This window comes from Sciurus vulgaris (assembly GCF_902686455.1).
Source record: "Sciurus vulgaris genome assembly, chromosome: 2".
NCBI classification, from domain to species: domain Eukaryota; kingdom Metazoa; phylum Chordata; class Mammalia; order Rodentia; family Sciuridae; genus Sciurus; species Sciurus vulgaris.
In genome coordinates this window covers 180,186,412-180,207,240 of record NC_136462.1, presented here as the reverse complement: position 1 = coordinate 180,207,240, position 20,829 = coordinate 180,186,412, and the positions used below count along the sequence as shown (strand labels likewise).

Genomic DNA, 20,829 nt, shown 5'->3' with positions numbered 1-20,829 from the left:
TGGGGTCTGAGTGTTGGACTCGTGACAGGAACATTTATTGAGCACTTTTCAAGTGCAGGGCACCATGGCAAATGCTTGGCACATGTCACCATGCCGAGCCCCCAAGACAACCCAGGAGGTGGGACTGCCACAGGCCCCACCGTACGGGTGAGAAACATGGGGCTCAGAGAGGTGACGGGGCCTGCCCGAGGCCACAAAGCAAGTGCACTGCAGCTCGTGGACCTGCAGCCCCATCCGCTCGCAGCTGTAATCTACCCGCCATGTATGCTAGGGTGCCATCTATGCCTACTGCACGGTTTTCTGGGGACGCCGTGAGGAACCCTACAGGAAAAGGTCCAGTAGGAAAGGCCCCTGGCCATGTCCAGTCTCCTGAAGAGCAGCCGGATCAGAGGCCGCCCAGATCAGCCAGACAGGGCTCCTCAGGTTCCGGCCCTGCCTCTTGCCATTGCTCTGTCCTGGAGCCGAACACGATCCTGCCCCAGACCCCAGGTGCTGCAGGGCTCTCCAGCAGGCTGGGGACCCAGAGGGACAGCCATGGGCTGGGCTTTATACATGGCATTCCAAAAGGACTTCTGCCATGGCTCACTTGCACTGAAGGACCTCTGGTCTGCCCCGGACCCGGACAGTCTGCCTGGACCCCGAGGCCAGCGGGCGTCAGGTTGGCTGTGGGGGCAACAGCCCCGCCATCACTCGGAGGCCTGGATGTAGACGGGCACAGCAAGCATGGCGCACGAGCCCTCGGCCCCCGCCTGCAGCTCTGCCAGTGCCAGGTTAGGGCCCAGCCCCTCCGCGTGGCCTGGCACAACCAGCTCAGGGTCCCCGCCTACTGGGCCACCCACCACAATGGACAGCACGGCATCCTGCTCGGTGAAGGGTGGCTTGCCTGGGGCGGCCTCGGGCACTGGGCCTGCCCCTGCATCCTTCAGCTCCTCTAGTCCCAGTGGGTCCTGCAAGGAGGTCACCGCCTTGCGCCCACTACCACCGCCGCCACTGCTGCTGCTGCTGCTGCTGCTGCTGCTGCGGGGAGCAGCCCTCCTCCGCGGTGGCCGCCGGGTTTGCAGGTCCTTGTCCTTTGGGGGCCCGAGGCGGCAGCGGTGATCCTTGAGGTATTTGTGGCGGGAAAAGCCCTTGGCACAGCCAGTACAGCGGAACTTGTAGTTGCCCGTGTGCACACGCTGATGCTCGGCGAGGTGGGCGCGGCGGCTGAAGGACTTGCTGCACAGGGCGCATTTGTGGAGCTTCATGCCTGAGGGAGCAGCAGAAGTCAGTGAGGCTCCAGAGCCGGGGCCTGGGTGGTGCCTTGACCAGGGAACAGCACGCGGTCTCCTGCCCCACAAGCACCTGTGGGATCTGGCCCTGGCTTCCCCACTCTCACCCCCCGCCTCTCCCAGCCACGCACTCTGTGCCAGGCACACACTCTCACTAATGCACTAAGCTGGCTGCCGCCCCTGGGCCTTTGCACTCGCCATTTCCTCTGCCTGGAACAGTCCACTCTCAATCCTTAAATCTTGGTGAACTTTGCAGGTCACCATGATCTCACCTGGATGACCGGAGGCAGCCAGTCACCTCCTCTGGTCTGCCTGCCTCACTACAGGGAGCTAGGAATGTCTTTGGAAAACACACAGATGAGCATGATGTTCCCTGTTCCAAACCTCCCCGCGATTCCCATTCCCTAAGTTCCCTAAAAGCCTGCTGCTGTCTGGCAGCCCCCACACCTCAACCCCACCTCGTCTCCAGCCTGTCCCCGTGCGGGCCTCCCACCCACCTTCTCCCCCACCACAGGGGCAGCACTTGTTGCTCCCTCTTCCCGAAGGCCACTTCCTGGTTCTTCTCGTCCCTCGGGACTCGCTCCTCAGGGCCTTCCTCACCCCATGCCCTTCTCTCTGCCCCGCACCCCGTTTCCTCCCTCCCTGCCCCCAGTGTGCCTTGCTGGTTTGTATTTACTTGTTCACTATTTACTTTTGGTCTCCCCCACTGAACGTGACGTTTCCCAAGAGGGCTGGGGCTCTGCCTCTCTGATGCCCGTGGCCATCCTCTGCCTGACACGGGGTCAGGTCTCGAGTGACTCCTGAACATCCCTTCACCCCAAAGTCAACTCCAGCACTAGCTCACCCTGGGCCAGGCACGCACCTGGTCCCCTCGGCCCTCTTGGGATGGAGGTTCAGAGAGGCAGTGACTTGCCTGAGGCCACCAAACAGGGAAGTGACCCAGGTCCTCCGTCACCAACTCCTTCATCTACTCTCAGTTTTCAAGCTTTCTTTAGCCGCCAAATCCCATGTAAACCAGTGGTTCTCCAACAGGGTGACTTCACCTCACCCCCAGGGGACTTGTGGCCATCCCTGGAGACACTGCTGATCGTCACACCGTTGGGTGGAAAGCCAGTGACACCCAGTAGGCAGACGTCCATCAGGGCGTAAGACGGCCCCGTGACAAAGAATCATCCAGCCCACGATCAAGGGTGCCGAGGTCGAAAGGCCCTGCTCTGTTCAAGACTAAGCGGTGGCACCTCAGTGACACGCTCTAGGGAGCCCCTGGGAAACTGGGGAGGTTTGAAGCCCCCAGCCACATCTTGGACCACACCTGACCCACATGCCTCACAGTGGGTACCACTCCAAGTTAAATGTCCCTTCTCAGGTCGGCTCCCCTCAGACTCGGGGGCTGCGTCTGCTTCATCTCTGTACCCGCCCAGGTCCCAGACAAAGAGCTGGCTTCCAGCCCACAAGGGCAAGTCCACTGGCTGGACTACACCAGGCAGGGACAATCGGCCTTGGGGTGTGCCTGCTTTTTCTCCTCCTGGTGGGTCTGTCGCAGGGGGCGTGGGCTGACCCACCCTCCTGGCAGGCCAGAATCCCTTACCCGAGTGGGACAGGATGTGAGCCTTCAGCTTGTCTGGCCGGTTGAACTCTTTATTGCAGCCCGTGTGCGTCCTGGAACCCAAAGCCATGAGTCGGGGGGAGCTCAGCAAGCTTGGAACCCTCTTGCTGGCCCCTCTAGTGGCCCTGGACAGGGGCCATCCTTTCACCTTGGAGTGGAAGGAAGGCAGAGTCGGGAGGGAGCAGGCAGGATGCGGGGCAGGACAGGAGGAGGCCTTCCGCCTCAGGCCTGGTGTCTCCCTGTGAGCCCTCCCTCGGGGGCGCCCCACCTGCGGCAGCTCTACTCACGAGAAGGGGCATTTGTATTTCTTGAAGGGCTCGTGGATCAGCATGTGCCTCTTCAGCTTGTCCTTGCGGTTGAATGCAGACTCGCACACGGGGCATTTGTAGGGCTTCTCACCTGCAGGAGACACCCACGAGGGTGAGGGTCCCTTAAGTGCGTCCAGGGCCTGGGGCTCCCCACTGAACCTCTCAGGGCTGCAGCTCCTCTATGGAGGTGGTCTGGGGAAAAATAGCCTCTCGTTTCTCTTGATTTTGTTTTTCCAGGGAGAAGAGGGGTTTCTTTTGGGTTTTTGTTTTTAGATGGGGTCTCACTGCTTTGTCCAGACTGCCTCCAAACTCCTGGGCTTAAGAGTTCCTCCTGCCTCAGCCTCCCTAGTAGCTGAGACTGCCGGTGCACAGCCCTGTGCCCGAGGAACTACTTTAGACCAGCTGGTTGGAGAGGCCTCTCTGGTGCAGAAACCCTGAGGAGAGACCCAAGGAGCAGGGAGCTGGCCGGGGAAACACAGGCGAGGGTCCAGGCAGGAAGGAAAGCATGCTTGGGTGCCTGAGGAACCACGGAGGCCAGTGTGGAGAGAAAGAGGCAGGAGTAAGGTCACAAGCAGCTGGCCTCACTGGGATGCCAAGGTAAAGACCACGGCTTGCATTCTAAGCCAGATGAGAAGCCAGCAGAGGGTCTGAGCGGAGGAGGGACAGCTCTGGCTGGAGCTCTCAGGCCCCTCTAGCTGCCTGTGGAGAGCCGACTCGGGGAAGAGCCGACTCGGGGGTGTGCAGGCGAAGGCAGGGTGGCGGCAACTGGGAAGCCGCTGGGGGCAGGGGAGGGCCAGCAGCCCTCGCCAGTGGATTGGCTGTGCATGAGAGGAAGGGAGGTGACCAGCATGAATCCTAAGGTATGGCCGGAGTCAGGGTGGATGGTCACAACGACAGGCAATGGGGTTCGCAATGGCGAGGGAGACTCACGCTTTATCCAATCAATCCTTGCAGCAAACCCTGGGGTAAGAACTACTATTGTCCCCATGTTACAGACAAGAAAGAGAAGGCCAGAATGACTTGCCCATGGCTGACGCTCTGACAGGGGCAGCTGACAGTCCAGGCCGGCAGAGGGATCCAGAGCCCCCCGCCCCCAGCCGCCCCAGCTCTCCTGCTGTTAAGCGAGGCCCGTCCAGGCAGCAGAGGGTGTGCCTCACCAGATGGCTGTCAGGGGCCACCTGTGGACTCAGGGCGTCAAGGGAGGTGCCTACAAAGCTCATGTGGGATCACAAGCTGCCCTTCAGAAGGGGATGTTCCCAGGCTGATTTGATTTTCTGCCATTGTGTCCTCTCTGTTATCCCTCAGAAGGAACAGGGCTTTGAAAAACGCCAACCCAAGTGCTTACGGAAACTCTGGTCTTTACGACGGAATGGTCCGCAGTCACTGAAAAGACTAAAGTCAACCATCTGTGTTTCCCCGTCTGGAAAGATCCCCTAGCCAAAGTGGCAGGGGAAAAGAAAACTGTAGGACAGTTTAACAGTCACTTTTTTGTTAGGCAAAAGTATAATCCTTAAGCCTCATAAAAACCCCAGGGGAAGCTGGGTACAGTGTTGCACACCTGTAATCCTAGCTAACTTGGAGGCTGAGGTGGGAGGATTGCAAGTCTGAGGCCAGCCTGGGCAACTTAGTGAGACCCTGTCCCAAAATAAAAAGTAAAAAAGGCTGGGGATGTGGCTCAGTAGTTAAATACCCCTGGTTCAATCCCAGGGATCCAAAAAAAGAAAAAAACCCAAAACAAAAAATTACAACACATATACTTCTTCTTTTTTTTTTAATTAAGGTAAAATATATATAACATAAAACTTACCATTTTAACCACCTTTCAGTACACACACAGTTCAGTGGCATTAAGCACATTTGCACTGTTGTGCAGCCATCAATACCATCCATCTCCAGAGCTTTTCCACCATCCCAAGAAGAAACTCAGTACTGCACATACATTTTATTTTTTTATTTTTATATTTTTGGTACTGGGGATTGAACCCAGGGGCATTTTACCACCAAGCTACATCCCTAGTCCTTTCTTTACCTTTACTTTTTTTTTTTTATTTGTGAGACAGGATCTTGCTAAGTTGTTGAGGGTCTCCCTAAGTTGCTGAGGTTGGCCTTCAACTTGTGATCCTTCTGCCTCAGATTCCTGAGTCCCTCGTATTACAGGCATGTGTGACCACACCCAGTCTGCACATACATTTTAAAATAGCACTTCCAATGCTGGGAATATATGCTACAGATCTATACCTGAAAGTCTGCCAAAGGACCCATACAGCATTGTGTGTACCGTACACACTAATGGCTGAAAAATACCCAAAGGGCCTACCTACTGTTCCGCTCTTGACAAAGGGATACTATACAACTATGAAAACAGAGTTGCTATTCAGGAACATCTTCCAGCTATATTGAAAAGGGATTCTGACACAGAATTCCATGTTATATTCTATGCTCACCTATAGGAATTCTGCCTTATATTCTATGCTCATTTACATAAAAGTAAGCAAGTATGTTGTACAGATATAAAATAAAACCAAGGCAACCCCAATTGGGTTCCCTCTCAACCCTGTGAGCTCTGTCTCTTTTCTTCTCACTTGAATAAATCCTACTCTTCTACACTCAAAATAAATAAGTAAATAAAATACAACTAGACTGACCCAAACTAGACAGTAACAGCAGTTACCTTTGGGGAGGGGATCAGGAGTATCTTACAAACTGTAAATCATAACTTTTAGTAGCCACTTTATGTTCTTTTGTTTTTTTTATTTTGTTTTGTTTTTGTGATGGGGTCTCAATACATTGCCCAGGCTGGCCTTGAACACAAATTCTCCTGCCTCAGTCTCCCAGGAAGCTGGGACTACAGGTACATGCTGCCATGCCCAGTTAGTAGTTATTTTAAAAACTAAAATGGAACAAAATAGAAAATATTGCTTTGTGAAACTTTTGTTTCAATGTATCTCTATGTGCATGTATGCATTTCCTAGGTTACAATATAAAATGTGTATTACTAAAAAGAATTTGAAAACCGGATTGTCCATCGAATACAGTGCTAGCCTAGCACATGCCAGGCCCTGGGTACCATGGGGCAAAACAACATAAAGAAAAAAAAAAATCAGTATGTCTCAACTAAGCAACTGAGGAGAGAGGGTTTTGCCCAGGTCTGGGCAGGGATTTTGCTATAGGATTCTCAGAGCAGTCCAGAGGAGCTGACGCTCAGGGCAGAGTCAGGGTGCCCCCACCGACCTGCCCTCTGCTCTCGTGTGGGTGGGACCCACTGTTCCGAGGGAGAGCAGGTGGCCAGGAGACCCGGGGAGAGGCAGGAGGGGGCAGGGCGGGGCATAGTACCCACCTGAGTGAATGTGAGCGTGCAGTTTGAGGTAGTGCTCCCTCCGGAAGAACTTCTTGCACACCTGGCACTTGAACCTGCCCCCACTGCCGTGAGTGGGCAGGTGGCGCCGCAGGTAGCGTTCACAAGGGAACACCTGGAGAAAGAGAAGGCTCGACTTCAGTGCTGCCTGGCCAGGCCCCGTCCCTCGCCACCTTCTGAGCTCATGAGCCCCTGGTGTCCAGCCCCTGTGGAGACACCTCCCTTCTGCCCACTTGAGGCCAGGGACCCTAGGGGCAGACACAGCCCTCAGCACCCTGTGGCTCCCCCACTCACCCGTGGGATGAGCCCAAAATGCACCTGCCCTGAGTTTCTGCCCAGGCTGTTCTTCCTACCCAGAGGGCCTTTCTCTCTTGGTCTCACAAACTCCTACTCATCCTTCAAGACCCAACTCAGATGTCAGTGCCCTGTACAGCCTTCCCAGTATTCCTGGTGCCAAGTTAGACAAAGAAATTCTGCCTTTGGGAGATCGCTCACATTTCAAATCAGCATTTAACCCACTGAATTGTACTCCTTGGCTTACATGGGAACTCTAAGAGGGCAGAGAGAGACATTCACTCCTCAGCAAAGAGCCTGGGTCAAATGACTGACAAGTAAAGGAATGAATGACAACACAAAGTGACTAAAAAACTGAATAGGAAGGTAATAAAGAGCCAGAAAACACAGGAGCCAGGACCTTTTCCAACCCAGGCCTGGGCAGGACCGTCACTCATTCACTTGGTTAAGAGAAGCGGTCAAGGGTGCAGACAGAACTGCCCCAGCACTCAGCAGCCATCACCTCCCAGCCGGGCAGCCTTTCTGTGCCTCGATTTCCCCACCTGGAAAGTGGGAACGGAAGTAGCATATCTGCCCTCCAGGGCTACTTGGGTCAATTCAGGGAGAATAATGGCATCTGGCACGTGCTTTCTTCTCAAGGCTGATACTTTTAACTCAGGCCACACATTCCAAAGCTAGGCTACATATCAGAAACATCTAGACCAAGGCTAAAGTGAAGCAAGGGCTGTCCTGCAAAATCCGCCGGGGTTGGGGTGGTGTCTCTAAAGAGGAGAAGCAGGAAGCTCAAACGCACCAGGGGCAAGCGATCGGCACAACCAACAGCCCAGGTCCCTCAACAGATTAATTAAAAGGAAAACAAAAAGGAGCAGCTGGGCCGGGGGCTGGACGAGGAGAAGCCTCTGTTGCCGGATCAACTGCAAGGCACGCGCTGATTCAAATCAGCCGCACGCAGCGATGGCACCTGAGACGACCGGGCAGCGGACACACTTTCTGCCCGAGGCGGGGCTTTAGGGAGGGCTTCCAGGGTTACACAGAAGGGCACCATGGGGCACATCGGAAAGCGGGGAGGCCACGCCAGTCGCCGCCGGCCCAGGGCCCTGCTGGCAGGTGCCCTGGCGGAGGGCGAGGCCTTGGCCGCTGCCTCCCTGGTCCCCCACAACCCACCTTCTGGCAGTGCGGGCAGGGGAAGTTGTGCGTGGCGGTCTGCAGGTGGTGCTCCAGCGCCTCGGGAGTGGAGTACTTGTTGACACACTTGACACACCTGGGTGGGAAGGAGGCCGGCGTTAGAGGCGAGGGCCGGGGGTTCATTCATTCCCGTGTCGGTCCACGGCCTCCATCTCCCACTGGGACAAGCACAGTGGCCTCTGACCAAGTTCCTGCCCCCATCCTGCCCCTGGCATCCATTCAGACAGAGGGCAGCCAAAGGGAGCCTTTAAAAATAAAAATCAAGCTGGCCACGGTGACAGACACCTGTAACCCAGCTACTTGGGAGGCTGAGACAAGTTTGAGTCCAGCCTCAAAGACTCAGCGAGACCCTGTCTCAAAATAAAAATAAAAAGGGCCGGAGCTGTAGCTCAGTGGTAGAGCTCCCTGGGTTCAGTCCCCAGCATGGCAGAGAAAATCCATCCATCCATCCATCCATCCATCAGGGCCTGTGTAGCAGCATGCGTAAGGCCCTGGGTTCCATCCCCAGCACCGCATACACACACACACACACAATCAACGAATAAATTAACAATGGAAATGAGAGTGCTTGACTTTGCTGTACACCGTGGCTGTGAGGCCCTATGGTCTGACCCACTCCTACCCCTCAGACCTCATCCTCTGTACTCCCGAGCCAAACCACTCTGCCCTGGCCACCCTGGCCTCCTTGATGCACCTTGCACAGAGCAATCTCATTCCTGCCTCAGGACCTTTGCACTTGTTGTTGTTGTTACTTGAACACTTTTCACCAAGTTTTCCCCTGGGCTGTACCTTCTCATTCTTCATGGCTCAGTTTAAATATCGCCTCCTTGGAAAAGCCCTCCTTGACCATTCTGTTTCAAGTTGCCCCCCACAGTCCACCCCAGGCACACCCTGTTATGCTTCCCCACTTATTTTCTGCTTAGTGCTTATTATTGGGAATTATTTTATTTGCTTGCTTGGTTACCAGTGGTCTCCTTCACTGCAAGTGGTCTCTGACCAAGGGCCACATCTTTCCTGTTCACATCTTGCTCGGGGCACCAGTGAGAATCTGTCATGCACAAGAGTCACACAAAGGACTCTAGGTCTGGCTCCTTCCTGCCAGACGCTCTCAGTTTCCTCCCTGGTGACACAGCCCTGCCCACAGAGTCGAAGGACACACTGTGCAGAGTGTCTCATAAACTGCAAAGTGTGGTTAAACACAGCTCCTGTGGCTGACATGCCCTCGGGACAGCACGTTTGGGGGCTGGGTGTTCAGTGGTAGAGCATGTACTTAGCATGTGCCTAGCATGTGCAAGGCTGGGGTTCAATCCTGAGCACCACAGGGGGACAATCAAAACAGCACTTGCCGGTCACAAGTCACTCTGCAGGAACAAAAGGCACCACCATCTCCCCACCACGAAGACCCGTGTACAGTAAGACTCCTGTGGGGCATGTCACAGGTGGGCAGGCAAATCATGCCCAAACAGAAATACGTGAGCCCTCTCATTCTGTGCACTAGTGCCACCCACAGGAAGCCCCAGCAGGCGGCACCCATGGTGGGTCTAGGGGACCCCTCAGACCACACTCTGAAAACCACACACTAAGTGTTTCCAGGCAGCAAGAGAGGAAGAGGAGGTGGACTGGAGGGAGTTACCCGGAGGATAAAACCACAAAGGCCGGGGACAGTGGGGCCAGGGAGGTTAGCAAACGCCGTGAAAATCAAAGCTCCCTGCCAGAAACACCCCCCGGGCTAAGGTACCAGGGTGGCATGACGGGTTACGGGACAAATGAACATCACATGCCTCCTGAGACGGTGCCCAGAGAACAGCAGAGTGTCACTAGTGAGGTTCCTGCCAAAAGTCCACATCCTGGACACAGCAGCAAGGCAAAACCTGGCAGACCAAAGACCCGCCACAGAACAACCCAGCCACGCTCTAAAACAGCAAGGCCAGAGCCAGGCCGGGGCGCACACTGCAAGCCCAACAAATCAGGAGGCTGAGGCAGCAGGATGGCAAGCTCAAGGCCAACCTGGGCAACTTAGCAAGGCCTCACCTCAAAATAAACAGTAGGAAGGGCTGGGGATGTGGCCCAGGGGTGAAGTGCCCCTGGGTTCCATCCCCAGTAACACACACGCGCACACACGTGGCCAAGGCCAGGCTGGAAGCGTGACTCAGCACAAGGGCACTTGCCCACTGACTGGCACAAGGCCCCAGGTCCACTCCCCAGTTCTTCAAGGTCATGAAAAGCAAAGACAGAATGAAACTGTTCCAGCTTCAAGGAAGTTGAAGGGGCATGACAACTGAAGGGGACCTGGGATCCTGGGCTGGACCAGGAAAAAGTTTTGTTTTGTTTTTCTTTTTCTATAAAGGATATTACTGCAACAATTTGGAAATTTTGAATAAGACCTGAAGATTAGATAATAGAATTATACTGATGTTAACATTTTCTTTCTTTTTTTTTGTAATGGGGATTGAACACTTCCTAATTCTAATTTTGATAACTACACTACCCTTGTACACAGAATATAAAGGGCGGGAGAACATCCCGTCTGCACATGACTCTCCAGTGCCTCAGAACATGATAAAGCACAGGGGATTCAACATGTGCAGCTGGAGATTGGTGAGGGGTGGACCGGGAATCTCTGTGCTCTTCCTATGACTCTCTAGAAAGTCTGGAATTACGCCAAAAGAAAGGTTTAAAACAATGTATGTTTTTGCAGTAGGGCCTCACGCATACAAAGCTGGGAAAAAAAAATTTTTTTTGAATGTAACTGCCTGGGATATTGTTACTGAGGACCCATATATATTCTTAGTGCTTACTTTTTGTGTGTGTGTGGTGAAGGGCTTGAACCCAGGTGTCACAGCCCCAGTCCTCTTTTCTTTATTTTTTATTTTGAGACAGGGTCTCATTAAGTGGCTGAGGCTGGACTTGAACTTGCCATTCTCCTGCCTCAGCGTCCCGAGCCACTGAGATTCCAGGCAGGCACTACCATGCCTGGCAGCTTTTACTTTTGAAGTTAAATTTGGAACCTGTGGATCAACAGGATAACTATAATCAAGTGGCTCTGTTTTTAACAAGGTCTACAGAAGTTAACAGCACTGGCAAATATCAAAGGACAGGGCTGGGGCTGGGGTTCAGTGGCAGAGCACTTGCCTAGCACATGTGAGGCACTGGGTTCGATCCTTAGCACCACATAAAAATAAACAAATAAAATAAAGGCATTCTGTCCATCTACAATGACAAATTTTTTTTTTTTTTTTAATGAAAGGATAGTTTTACACCTCTCATAAGTGGAGGAGACAGAGCTGGTGTCTTGATAGACAAGTGTATCTCATATAACAATAATAAAACTCTTACTCAGTCACACCTAACAGGTGCAAACCAGATTTTAAATGGCAGGGATTTTTCTCATCTACCTGGTACTGAAAACAAAACTAAAAGTTTCATTGATTATTTTGTATGTTTAAAGTCCAGATACAATGCATAGTGTTTAAAAGAGAGTATTTATTGGTTACCTTGTATGTATTAAACCCATATCTCTTTTAACTCTACAAAGTCTTGTTTTTTTTTTTTCCTTTTGTTGTGCTGGGGTTTGAACCAAGGGCCTCATGCATGCTAGGCAAGTGCTCTACCACTAAGCTACACCCTCATCCCCACGCTATAAACTTCTGCATAACATTTTGACAAAGCTCAAACACAAAGCTTATTTAACCCTGAGATAAATATGCATCAATCACAGATACACAGGGTATCAAATATACCTTAGTAACCCATAATAATATTTGTTTATATAACTAGAGTCATAAAGTGGTCATTTAACAAATAAAAAGACACTTAAGCCAGGTACAGAAGCACAGGCCTATAACCCCAGCTACTGGGGAATCTGATGCAAGAGAGTGCAAGAGCAAGTTCAAGGCCAGCCTGGGCAGCTCGGCAAGACCCTGTCATGAAATAAAAAATAAAAAGGGCTGGGGATGCAGCTTCATAGTAGAACACCCCTGGGTTCAATCGTCAGTATCTCAAAAATATATATATATTTTAAATTATAGCCAACTTAATCACACATAAATTTCCTGATATTTGTTCTCCACAAGTCTTTGCAACCTGCTTAGACATTCTACAAGTTGTTTACATCCTCAGTTTTCTGTCCCATTTTTCTTTTTCCCAGTCATTTTATTTTAGGACAAAAATCTTACTTTCCCACTCAAAATCTTTTCTCAACCAAAAGCATTCTCCAAAATATGTCCTCACATTCATGATCTTCTTATGTCTTTCTCCTACTTGCTGATTCTTCTCTGCCCTTTTGTTCTAAGTTTGCATTTAAAAAAAAAAAATCCTTACAAAATTTCTGAATTTAAACAAATCACTCCTTTTTCTCAATAAGATAAAATACTCTCTGGGTGTGGTGGCGCACCCCTGTCATCCCAGCAACGTGGGAAGCTGAGGCAGGAGGACTGCAAGTTTCAGGCCAGCCCGGGCAACGCAGTAAGGCTCTATCTCCAAATAATACATAAATGAACAGGGCTGAGAATGTGACTCAAGTGGGAGAGCAACACGGCTCCATCTCCAGTCCTGAAAAAAAAAAAGATCAAATACATGCTTTTCATAATTTCTCATCAAAACACAGCTCAAACGTTTAGAATTTTAATTTTTAGTAATCTTTAATGAAGACCCAGGAAGAAAGTAATCTTGAATGGTTTTTTTATAAATCAACAACTTATGAAAACACATTTAATGATCAAAATATATTGTATTTTCATAGACTTTAAGATTCTTATTTGCAAGTTTTATGTAAACCCTGAACTGAGCAGTTTTATATAGCAACAGCTGGGTTTTAGAAACCCAGGTTTTTTCTTTCTCCCAACTGGGTTTGAGAATTAACCCTTGTATACCAGTTCTTCAGTTGAACAACCAGATTTTGAGAAAAGATAGGGGCAAGGGAAGTAGTCAGAGAGCTAAAAGTTTCCATTTAGACAAAACAAAATGAAAAAGCTCAAGTTCATGTAAACACACCAAAGACAAGACTGAGTTGATGATCTTACTCTGCCTTCCAAATATGGCCATATTGATTAGTTTCATTCCTGCAGACCCCAAAAATGAATCCCTTAGAAAAACCATGAGCTCAAAAAGGTGGAAGAAATTATTTTTCTTAATCATAGGTTTATAGCGATACACAGACCAAACAGGAAAAATCTCTCTGGTGGGCACTGAGACAAAATTAGCACTTTGCATTACTATGCAAAGCATAACAGATTCCTCAACCAACCTGGCTTCTCCGTGTACCTCATGTCCCTTCCCTGCTAAGTTGTACCACAAAGTTACAGAATCCAAACTTCCCTATTAGACAGAGGGCAGAAGCCCATATTAGTTCAAAAGAACCCACATTGGTTCAAAGGAGCTCCAAACAACAAGGAAAAGGAGGGGTGACGGTGGATGTGCACTATCAGGGAGAACTTACCAGGGATCAGAGTTCAGGGCCTGTAGAGTCCAAAAGTTTATTTCTCTGCTTCACCAAAATCATGGTAAAATGCAGCCAATGCTGGCCCAAAGTGGAAGGAAAAACAGACATCCCTGAAACAAAGATAGTTTCAGAAGCTGCATGAAACTGCCCTTTCCTTCCCCTTGACCAGGATGGCCAGCTGTGAGTAGCTGATGCCCAAATGTCTCCTGGCTGGCTCACCAAAGTTTCTGTCAGAGTCCTAGGCCAGGAGGCCTGACTCCAGGGGTTCCACCAAACCAAGTTCAGCTATTTACTCCCAAAATGAAACTAAGAAATTAATGGTAAAAAGCAGACAAGGATCTTTAATTAATATAGCCAGACTGGGAAGTCAAAGTGAGATCACGTAGCGCATCCCTCTGGGGTGTTCACATGCGCCTTAGGATAAACAGAGGAAGAATCAGGGCAGGGAATGAGAGATATGCAAAACCAAACAGTCTTGGTCCAACTGTGGTCTGGAGATCATGGTCTCACTCTGGGTCTGTAAGGAGGTGGCTCAGAAGAAGCCCTTATTACTCGAGGGGACAATCTCCATTCGCTTCGCAGGATGCAGGGTGTCTATCTATCAGACCTGTAATCCTCCAAGGGGGCAACGTGGTTCCTATGAGACAACCGTGCCTGCTTAGGGGGCAGTCTCATCATGGGTGATGTGTCTGCAAGATTCCAGTCTTTCTGGAAGGTACGGGGCAGACTGGAGATTTCCAGGTACCACGCGAAGGTTCTGAAACAGAATGCTATAAAAGCTGAAATTCAAACATCCCTACAAATCTTTTCTCAGTCTTGAAGGGGGACAAGGCAGTTTAGGTAATTTAGGGCTCATAACATTATATTGCCAGTTTTTAAATGAATATCCTTAAATGATCAACATGCAGAGTTGAGCAGGCCACGAAGTTCAAGGTGATAAAGGAGACAGACACAAATGAAGGCAGAGATGCCAAGTTTCATCCTGCTTAAGTTCCCCCTGGGGCATCTCAAGGCCTAAATGAAGAGTCACTGCTGTTAGCAAAAGCAGCTTCTCTAAGTTCCTGTTATAATGTGGGGAAGTAGGTCAGGGCAGGTGAGGAATTCCTACTCACTCTGTGCTCTTTTATAGTTTTTAAATATTGTACTCTTTGCACGTAACAATTATTTTTTGAAGTAGGCAATTAATCTTTCTTAGAACCCCCATGGGTCTCTGACTTGCAAAATTGCTTCTAGGAACTTACGAATGAGTAAAGACCTGTGTCCAAAGTTGTTCCCTGTAGGACTGTTTATAATGATGACAAACTGGAGACAACCCAATTATCTAGGATGAGGGACTGTTTACATAAGTTACAGCATATCCATGTGCAATGGAATACTCAGTAGCTGTCTAAAAGAATGAGGCAGATCTGCTTGTGCCCAAATGCAAAGATGTCTACATTATAGTTTTAAGTGTAAAAGGTTTAAATGATAACACCAGGGAAGAGTAGATAAAGGGAGGCTGGCTTTGATTATGATACATGCATGTGTTAAACCATGACACTAAACACCATTTATGTGCACAATGTTAATCAAAAATAGAATACATGCTACATATATATGCGTGCATGCGTGCGTGTGTGTGTTTAATGCACAGAGTCTTTCTTGAGCTTGTAATCTTCCTGCCTCAGCCTCCTGAGTAGCTGGGACTACAGGTGTGTACCACCATGCCCTGCTTAAAATATATATATTTTAAAAAATAATATCACTAAGGGTACAGAGGAATCCCTCTAGGTTTCAGTTCATTTGTCATAAGCAGGACAATAGAAAGATGGTCTGCTAAATTTTCACCAAATTCTATGACCGGGTTTAGGATCACCTGTTGCAAACACGCTCCACCAGATCATCGGTCAGGCCAAGAGCACCCAGGTTTGAGTCCCCTCTTCACATTTATCAGAGCAGGAGGTTCTAGAGAAGCACGGTATGTGATGCGTCTGGCACTGTTCAACCCAGATGTCAGTTGGGACAGGAAGAATGACCCAGAACCCTGGGACAAACTGGGTCCCAATGATCAATACGAGTTCTACTCAGTGAATGTGGATTATAGCAAACTGAAGAAAGAAGGTCCAGACTTCTAACTGAAATGCTTCACTATAAAGCTGCTTGAAATGAGGGTCTTTAAGAAGTCATCTACACAAGTTTCCACTTAACCAGGAAATACTACTCCTTTAAATGCATGAAATTATGTTGATTTGTTAGAGTTTATTACACTGATGAATAAATCTCTGAAACTTGAAAAAAAATCCTTTTTTCTCTGTATTAAACATGGATGACTTTTGTAATCAGGAAGGGAAAAAATTAATTACACACAAACACACATATATATCTGCATATATATGTGTGTATATATACTCATATGAAATATATATTCATCCATATGTGCGTGTATGTATTATATATGTGTGTGTAAAATACGTATATATTTATATGTTTTTTGTACTGGGGATTGAACCCAGGGGTGCTTTGCCACTGAGCTACATCCCCAGCCCTTTTTATTTTATTTTTCATTTGAGCAGGGTCTCAGAAGTTGCTTAGGGCCTCATTAAGCTGCTGAGGCTGGCCTGGAACTTATGATCCCCTTGCTTCAGCCTCCCAAGTTGTTGGGATTACAAGCAAGCACCACCACACCTGGTAGCACACCTTATATTAAAAGAAAATATAAGGCTGGGGTTGTAGCTCATGGGTAGAGCATCCACCTAGCATGTACAAGGCCCTGGGTTTGATCCCCAGCACCTCAAAAAAATGCAAAATATATATAGCATAAATATAGCAGCAGGTCTGAATTTCACTTCAGAGGTCTGGGGAAGTACTCTCAGGCAGGCCAAGGCTACATGACTCACAGGGAACAGAGCAACCAAACTGACAGGCCTGGACCTCTGAATATAGGAAGCCACCACACCAGCTCCAATATTCCGGAGAGAAATTCTCGCCTGTTGAAGTTAGCGTGACTCTGGCTCTCTATCCTATGCAGCCAAGTCTACACTGAAATAATAAACAGTAGCAATCAACTTATTGAGTACTACTATGTTCCAGGCACCATGCCTCATCCTGATCCTTCTAGATTCTTATAAAGAATCCAACACAGTGGAGAGGATGTGGGGAAAAAAGTACACTCATACATTGCTGGTGGGGCTGCAAATTAGTGCAGCCACTCTGGAAAGCAGTGTGGAGATTCCTTAGAAAACTTGGAATGGACCCACTATTTGACCCAGCTATCCCACTCCTCTGCCCATACCCAAAGGACTTAAAATTGGCATACTACAGAGATACAGCCACATCAATGTTCACAGCTGCTCAATTCACACTAGCCAGATTGTGGAACCAACCTAGATGTCCTTCAATTGATGAATGGATAAAGAAACTGTGGTACATATATATATATATATATATATATAAAATGGAATATTACTCAGCCATAAAGAACGATAAAATCATGGCATTTGCAGGCAAATGGATGAAACTGGAGAATATCATGCTAAGTGAGATAAGCCAATCTCAAAAAACCAAAGGACGAATGATCTCGCTGATAAGTGGATGATGACACATAATGGGGGATGGGGGGCAAGAATGGAGGAAGGAAGGATTGTATAGAGGGAAAAGAGGGGTGGGAGGGGTGGGCGGGAAGGAAAAAATAACAGAATAAATCAAACATCATTACCCTATGTAAATGTATGATTACACAAATGGTATGCTGTTACTCCATGTACAAACAGAAACAACAGGTATCCCATCTGTTTACAATAAAAATAAATTAAAAAAAAAAAAAAAAAAAAGAATCCAACACGGTAGGCACTATCATGATCCCCACTTAAAAAGATGAAGAAAGGGAGGCCTTGGTCGCTGAGTGCTCTGCCCAAGTTTATCCATCAGGCTTGCAGTTGATGGATTCGAACACAGGTAGAGCCCGATCATTACCCAGGACACCATTCCACCCTCCGGCCATCCCGATGGCCACCTGCTCCTTGACTCCTTTAGGACTAACAGGTCAGCCTTTCATCACAGAGAACAGTAAGTACTTCTCCCTGAGCAACACGTGTTCTAAGCTGGAGGTCTCTGTTTACTTATCTCTAAATCCCAGAAGCCCCACCCAGGAGTTCCAGGGCTAAGTCACCAACCAAGTCCCTAGAGACACAAGTTTGTACAGAGAAATGAAAACCACTCTAACATGAAAATATTCACGAATCATGAGAAGGGTCCCCAGAGAGACATCCCTCCTGGATTCCCCCACCCCGTCCCCAAGCACGGGGTCATAGGCAAATGTACAGTAAAATACCTGCAGGGCAAAGCCTGGGATTCGGGAGTGAGGAAAGGTAGGACGTGGGTACCTGCAGAAAATGCCCTCAAGAGGGAGGGCCTGGCAGGGCCGGGAAGGCAACCAGGGATCCGCCACAGAGGACACGGATCAACCTCCGGGGAGACCCAGCTGGGCCTAAGGGTGAAGCCGAGGCACATGGGGAGCCGCATGGCTCCTGCCAAGGGGACCTTCCCAGCGACTGCAAAGGAAGCCTGAAGTGATGGGAAGGGTGATCCGAAAACGCACCCAGGCGACCCTCGTCCACTCCCAGATCAGCCCAGGCTTCAGCTTTAACCACATTTAACAGATCGTAACACCTACAAGTCTTATTTTTCTGAGTTTTGTTTTCCAACATGTGCTTGTTCAATATTTTTAGTTTAGGAAAAACAACAAAAACCAAGCCTTTCTCCATTACAGAGGAGGAGGTGGGAGCCTCCCTCTTCAGGGGGTCTAGTCTCTAGCCAGCGGCGCCAGGCTGAACCGACGCGCGCACAGCAGCGCCGCCTCCCCAGCCGGCCAACAGGCAGGGGTTCTGCCAGGCGGGTGGAGCCTGCAGCGCCGCTTCCCCTCCGCAGACCGCGATTCCCGCGCCTGGGGACCGGCAGGCGGGGCACCTACTTGTAGACGGCGCTGTCCTTCTTGGGGCTGTGCTGCGGCAGGAGGCTGTGGGAGTACTGGTGCACGCCCAGGTCGTACAGCGAGGGGAAGTCCTTGCCACAGAGATGGCAGCGGTAGCTGAGCTCCTCCTGGTGGCTCTTGATGTGTTCCAGGAAGGTGTCCAGTTTGGGGAACGTCTGGGCGCAGCTTTTGACCACACACTTGTACACCTTGAGGGGACACTGGGGAATGAGGGGAGGCAGAGGGGGCAGGGAGCCGCCTCCACCGCCCCCGCTGCCTGTGACACCAGCCTGGGACGCTGCTGCACGGCAGCCTGACCGCTGTTGCCCACTCTCTATTGCTGGAGCCCTGGTTTGTTTTGCTTTGGTTTGATTTGATTTGATTTGATTGATGTTGCAGTATTGAGGACTGAACCCAGGGGCTCTGCCACTGAGCTACACCCACAGCCCTTCTTATTTTTTACTTTGAGACAGGGTCGTGCTAAGTGCTGAGGTTGGCCTTGAACTTATGATCCTCCTGCCTCAGCCTCCCGAGTAGCTGGGATTACAGGCGTGTGCACTACATCCAGTTCGCTCATACTGATATTCTTTTGAACTGGCTTTATCATCAATCAGTTCCCTCATTAATAAGTAAAATTCTGACTTATGTCCAGGGTCTCATTTGTAGGCAAGGTATGCTTTTAGCATTTTGAAAACGATAATTTTATAAGTAGTATATATTCCCTCAGGTGCCCATACAATATCACACATTCTTTCTCTCCAAACAAGATGAACCCTGATTTGCTCAGGGTATTTAAAACATAGGACCCCCTCACCCCGCCCCAGCCCCGGCTTCCTTGAATCACCCATGTGACTCCTTTTTGGACAATAATACGTAGGCAGTAGTCTTTGAGGATGGCACCCCTCCTGAATGAAAAGGCATAATTGTCCTAAGAGAAATCCCCTCTACTTTTTGCATTTGTCCTGCCTGGAGGACAGATGAGATGAACAGAGAGCAAGCAGCCACCCTGTGACTCTGAGGATGCATGCTGTCAGCCAAGGAGAGAAGAGAGGAAAGCCAGAAGCTAGAAGAATCCTGGTCCACAGTGACACATCTGACCTGCCAGATGAGCCCAGCACTCCCTACTTATGAGCTTCTGATGTGAGGGAAACAGAACTCCTAACTATTAACCCCACTTTCTATTATTTGTGGCATGATAATTCATTTCTAAAAGACAGAGCACATGCACTGGCTCCGAGCAAGTAAGGGATCTACAGAACGTTTCTAGGAAAGGTTTCCTTGCTGCTAAAAGAGGTTTCCACTGTTGGGGACACAGCTCAGTGGCAGAGCACTCCCCTAGCAAGCGTGAGGCCCTGAGTTCCCTAGCACAGCCAAAAATAAAAACAAAATAAGTAAAATTCAACTACAGAAAAAGAGGTTTCCATTGTTCACAAATAATACAATGACTGAATTGCTGCCTAGAGAGTGGCCACCACCCGGCCAGGCAAGCCACGCCCTCCAGTGCTGGTCACCAGAGCTGGAAAGACACTGGCCTTGAAATCTGGTTGAGTCACCATCTATCACCCTCTTGTGACATGAGATGAGACACTACTGTTTAAGCCAGCTGGAATCAAAGGTCTCTGATTTGCCCCTGGGGTAACCTAACCTAACCCAACCCATCGACACCCTGCTAAGAATCTACCCTAAGGAAACAGAGCCGGGGGACAGAGGTGGAGGAAGATGTGACTGAGTCCTGCCCCTTTCCAGGCAGCATTCAAGACCCAGCAAGGCGGAGGCTCCTGACTGGCTGTGGCCCACTGCCACCCACAACACACCTACCTGCTCGTTCTTGTGCTGGGTCATGTGGGACTTGAGCTGGAAGTAGGTGCTGAACTTGCTGGGGCAGAACTGGCAGAGGTAGGAGCTGTCGATGAGGACCACCTGCTTGGGCTCCAGCCTGTCCCCCTCTGCCTCACCTGCCGCAGGCAGGGCCTGGGGCTGGGGCGCACTAGACAGGCTCTGGCCCAACCCTGTGGAGAAAGCCAGGGAAGGAAGTCTCTGGGAAGGAGCCACCCAGTCAGGCAGACTCAGAGCACCTACTGCCTGCTCCTCCACGTTTCCCCTGCAGACTGTGTCGTGCCTGGTGCCGGACACTGTACTCAGGAGCCACAGTCACATGCAGCAGGCGGGCGCCAGCACAGCCAGGCCAGAGGCTACCGTGCTGCAGTGTGCAGTCACCCGAGGCAATGTGCAACGGGAGGCCTCCGGCTCCTCTGCCAGCCTCCGCCTGGGGCACCATCCACCTCTCTGTGCTCAGCAAAGGCCCGGCAGGCCACCCCTCGCTCGCTCAGGCCCTTGTTCCAGGTATAACCATTTGCTTCCCTGACTCTCTTCCCTGGACTGTTCCTTGCTGTCCTGGATGCCAGGGACCTCTGACCTCCTCCCT

The 20,829-nt window shown here is 50.0% G+C and overlaps 1 protein-coding gene and 1 pseudogene across 7 annotated transcripts in view; one reads left to right on the top strand and one right to left on the bottom strand.

The window, feature by feature from the left end:
* Window positions 1–20,829, bottom strand: part of ZNF341 (zinc finger protein 341) — a 41,394-nt gene continuing 20,565 nt past the window's right edge. For all 6 annotated transcript variants that reach the window (XM_079128175.1, XM_079128172.1, XM_079128173.1 and 3 more), the window contains 7 exons: window positions 20,223–20,413; window positions 18,405–18,613; window positions 7,996–8,092; window positions 6,520–6,652; window positions 3,162–3,273; window positions 2,857–2,927; window positions 1–1,246 (listed from right to left, as the gene is read on the bottom strand). In XM_079128175.1, the coding sequence (XP_078984301.1) occupies window positions 687–1,246; window positions 2,857–2,927; window positions 3,162–3,273; window positions 6,520–6,652; window positions 7,996–8,092; window positions 18,405–18,613; window positions 20,223–20,413 (1,373 nt within the window). In that variant the 3' untranslated portion in view covers window positions 1–686. The remainder of the gene's footprint in view (window positions 1,247–2,856; window positions 2,928–3,161; window positions 3,274–6,519; window positions 6,653–7,995; window positions 8,093–18,404; window positions 18,614–20,222; window positions 20,414–20,829) is intronic.
* Window positions 15,061–16,712, top strand: LOC306653733 (cytochrome c oxidase subunit NDUFA4-like; annotated as a pseudogene). The gene is made up of 2 exons: window positions 15,061–15,064; window positions 15,306–16,712. The product of its transcript is annotated as a cytochrome c oxidase subunit NDUFA4-like (transcript).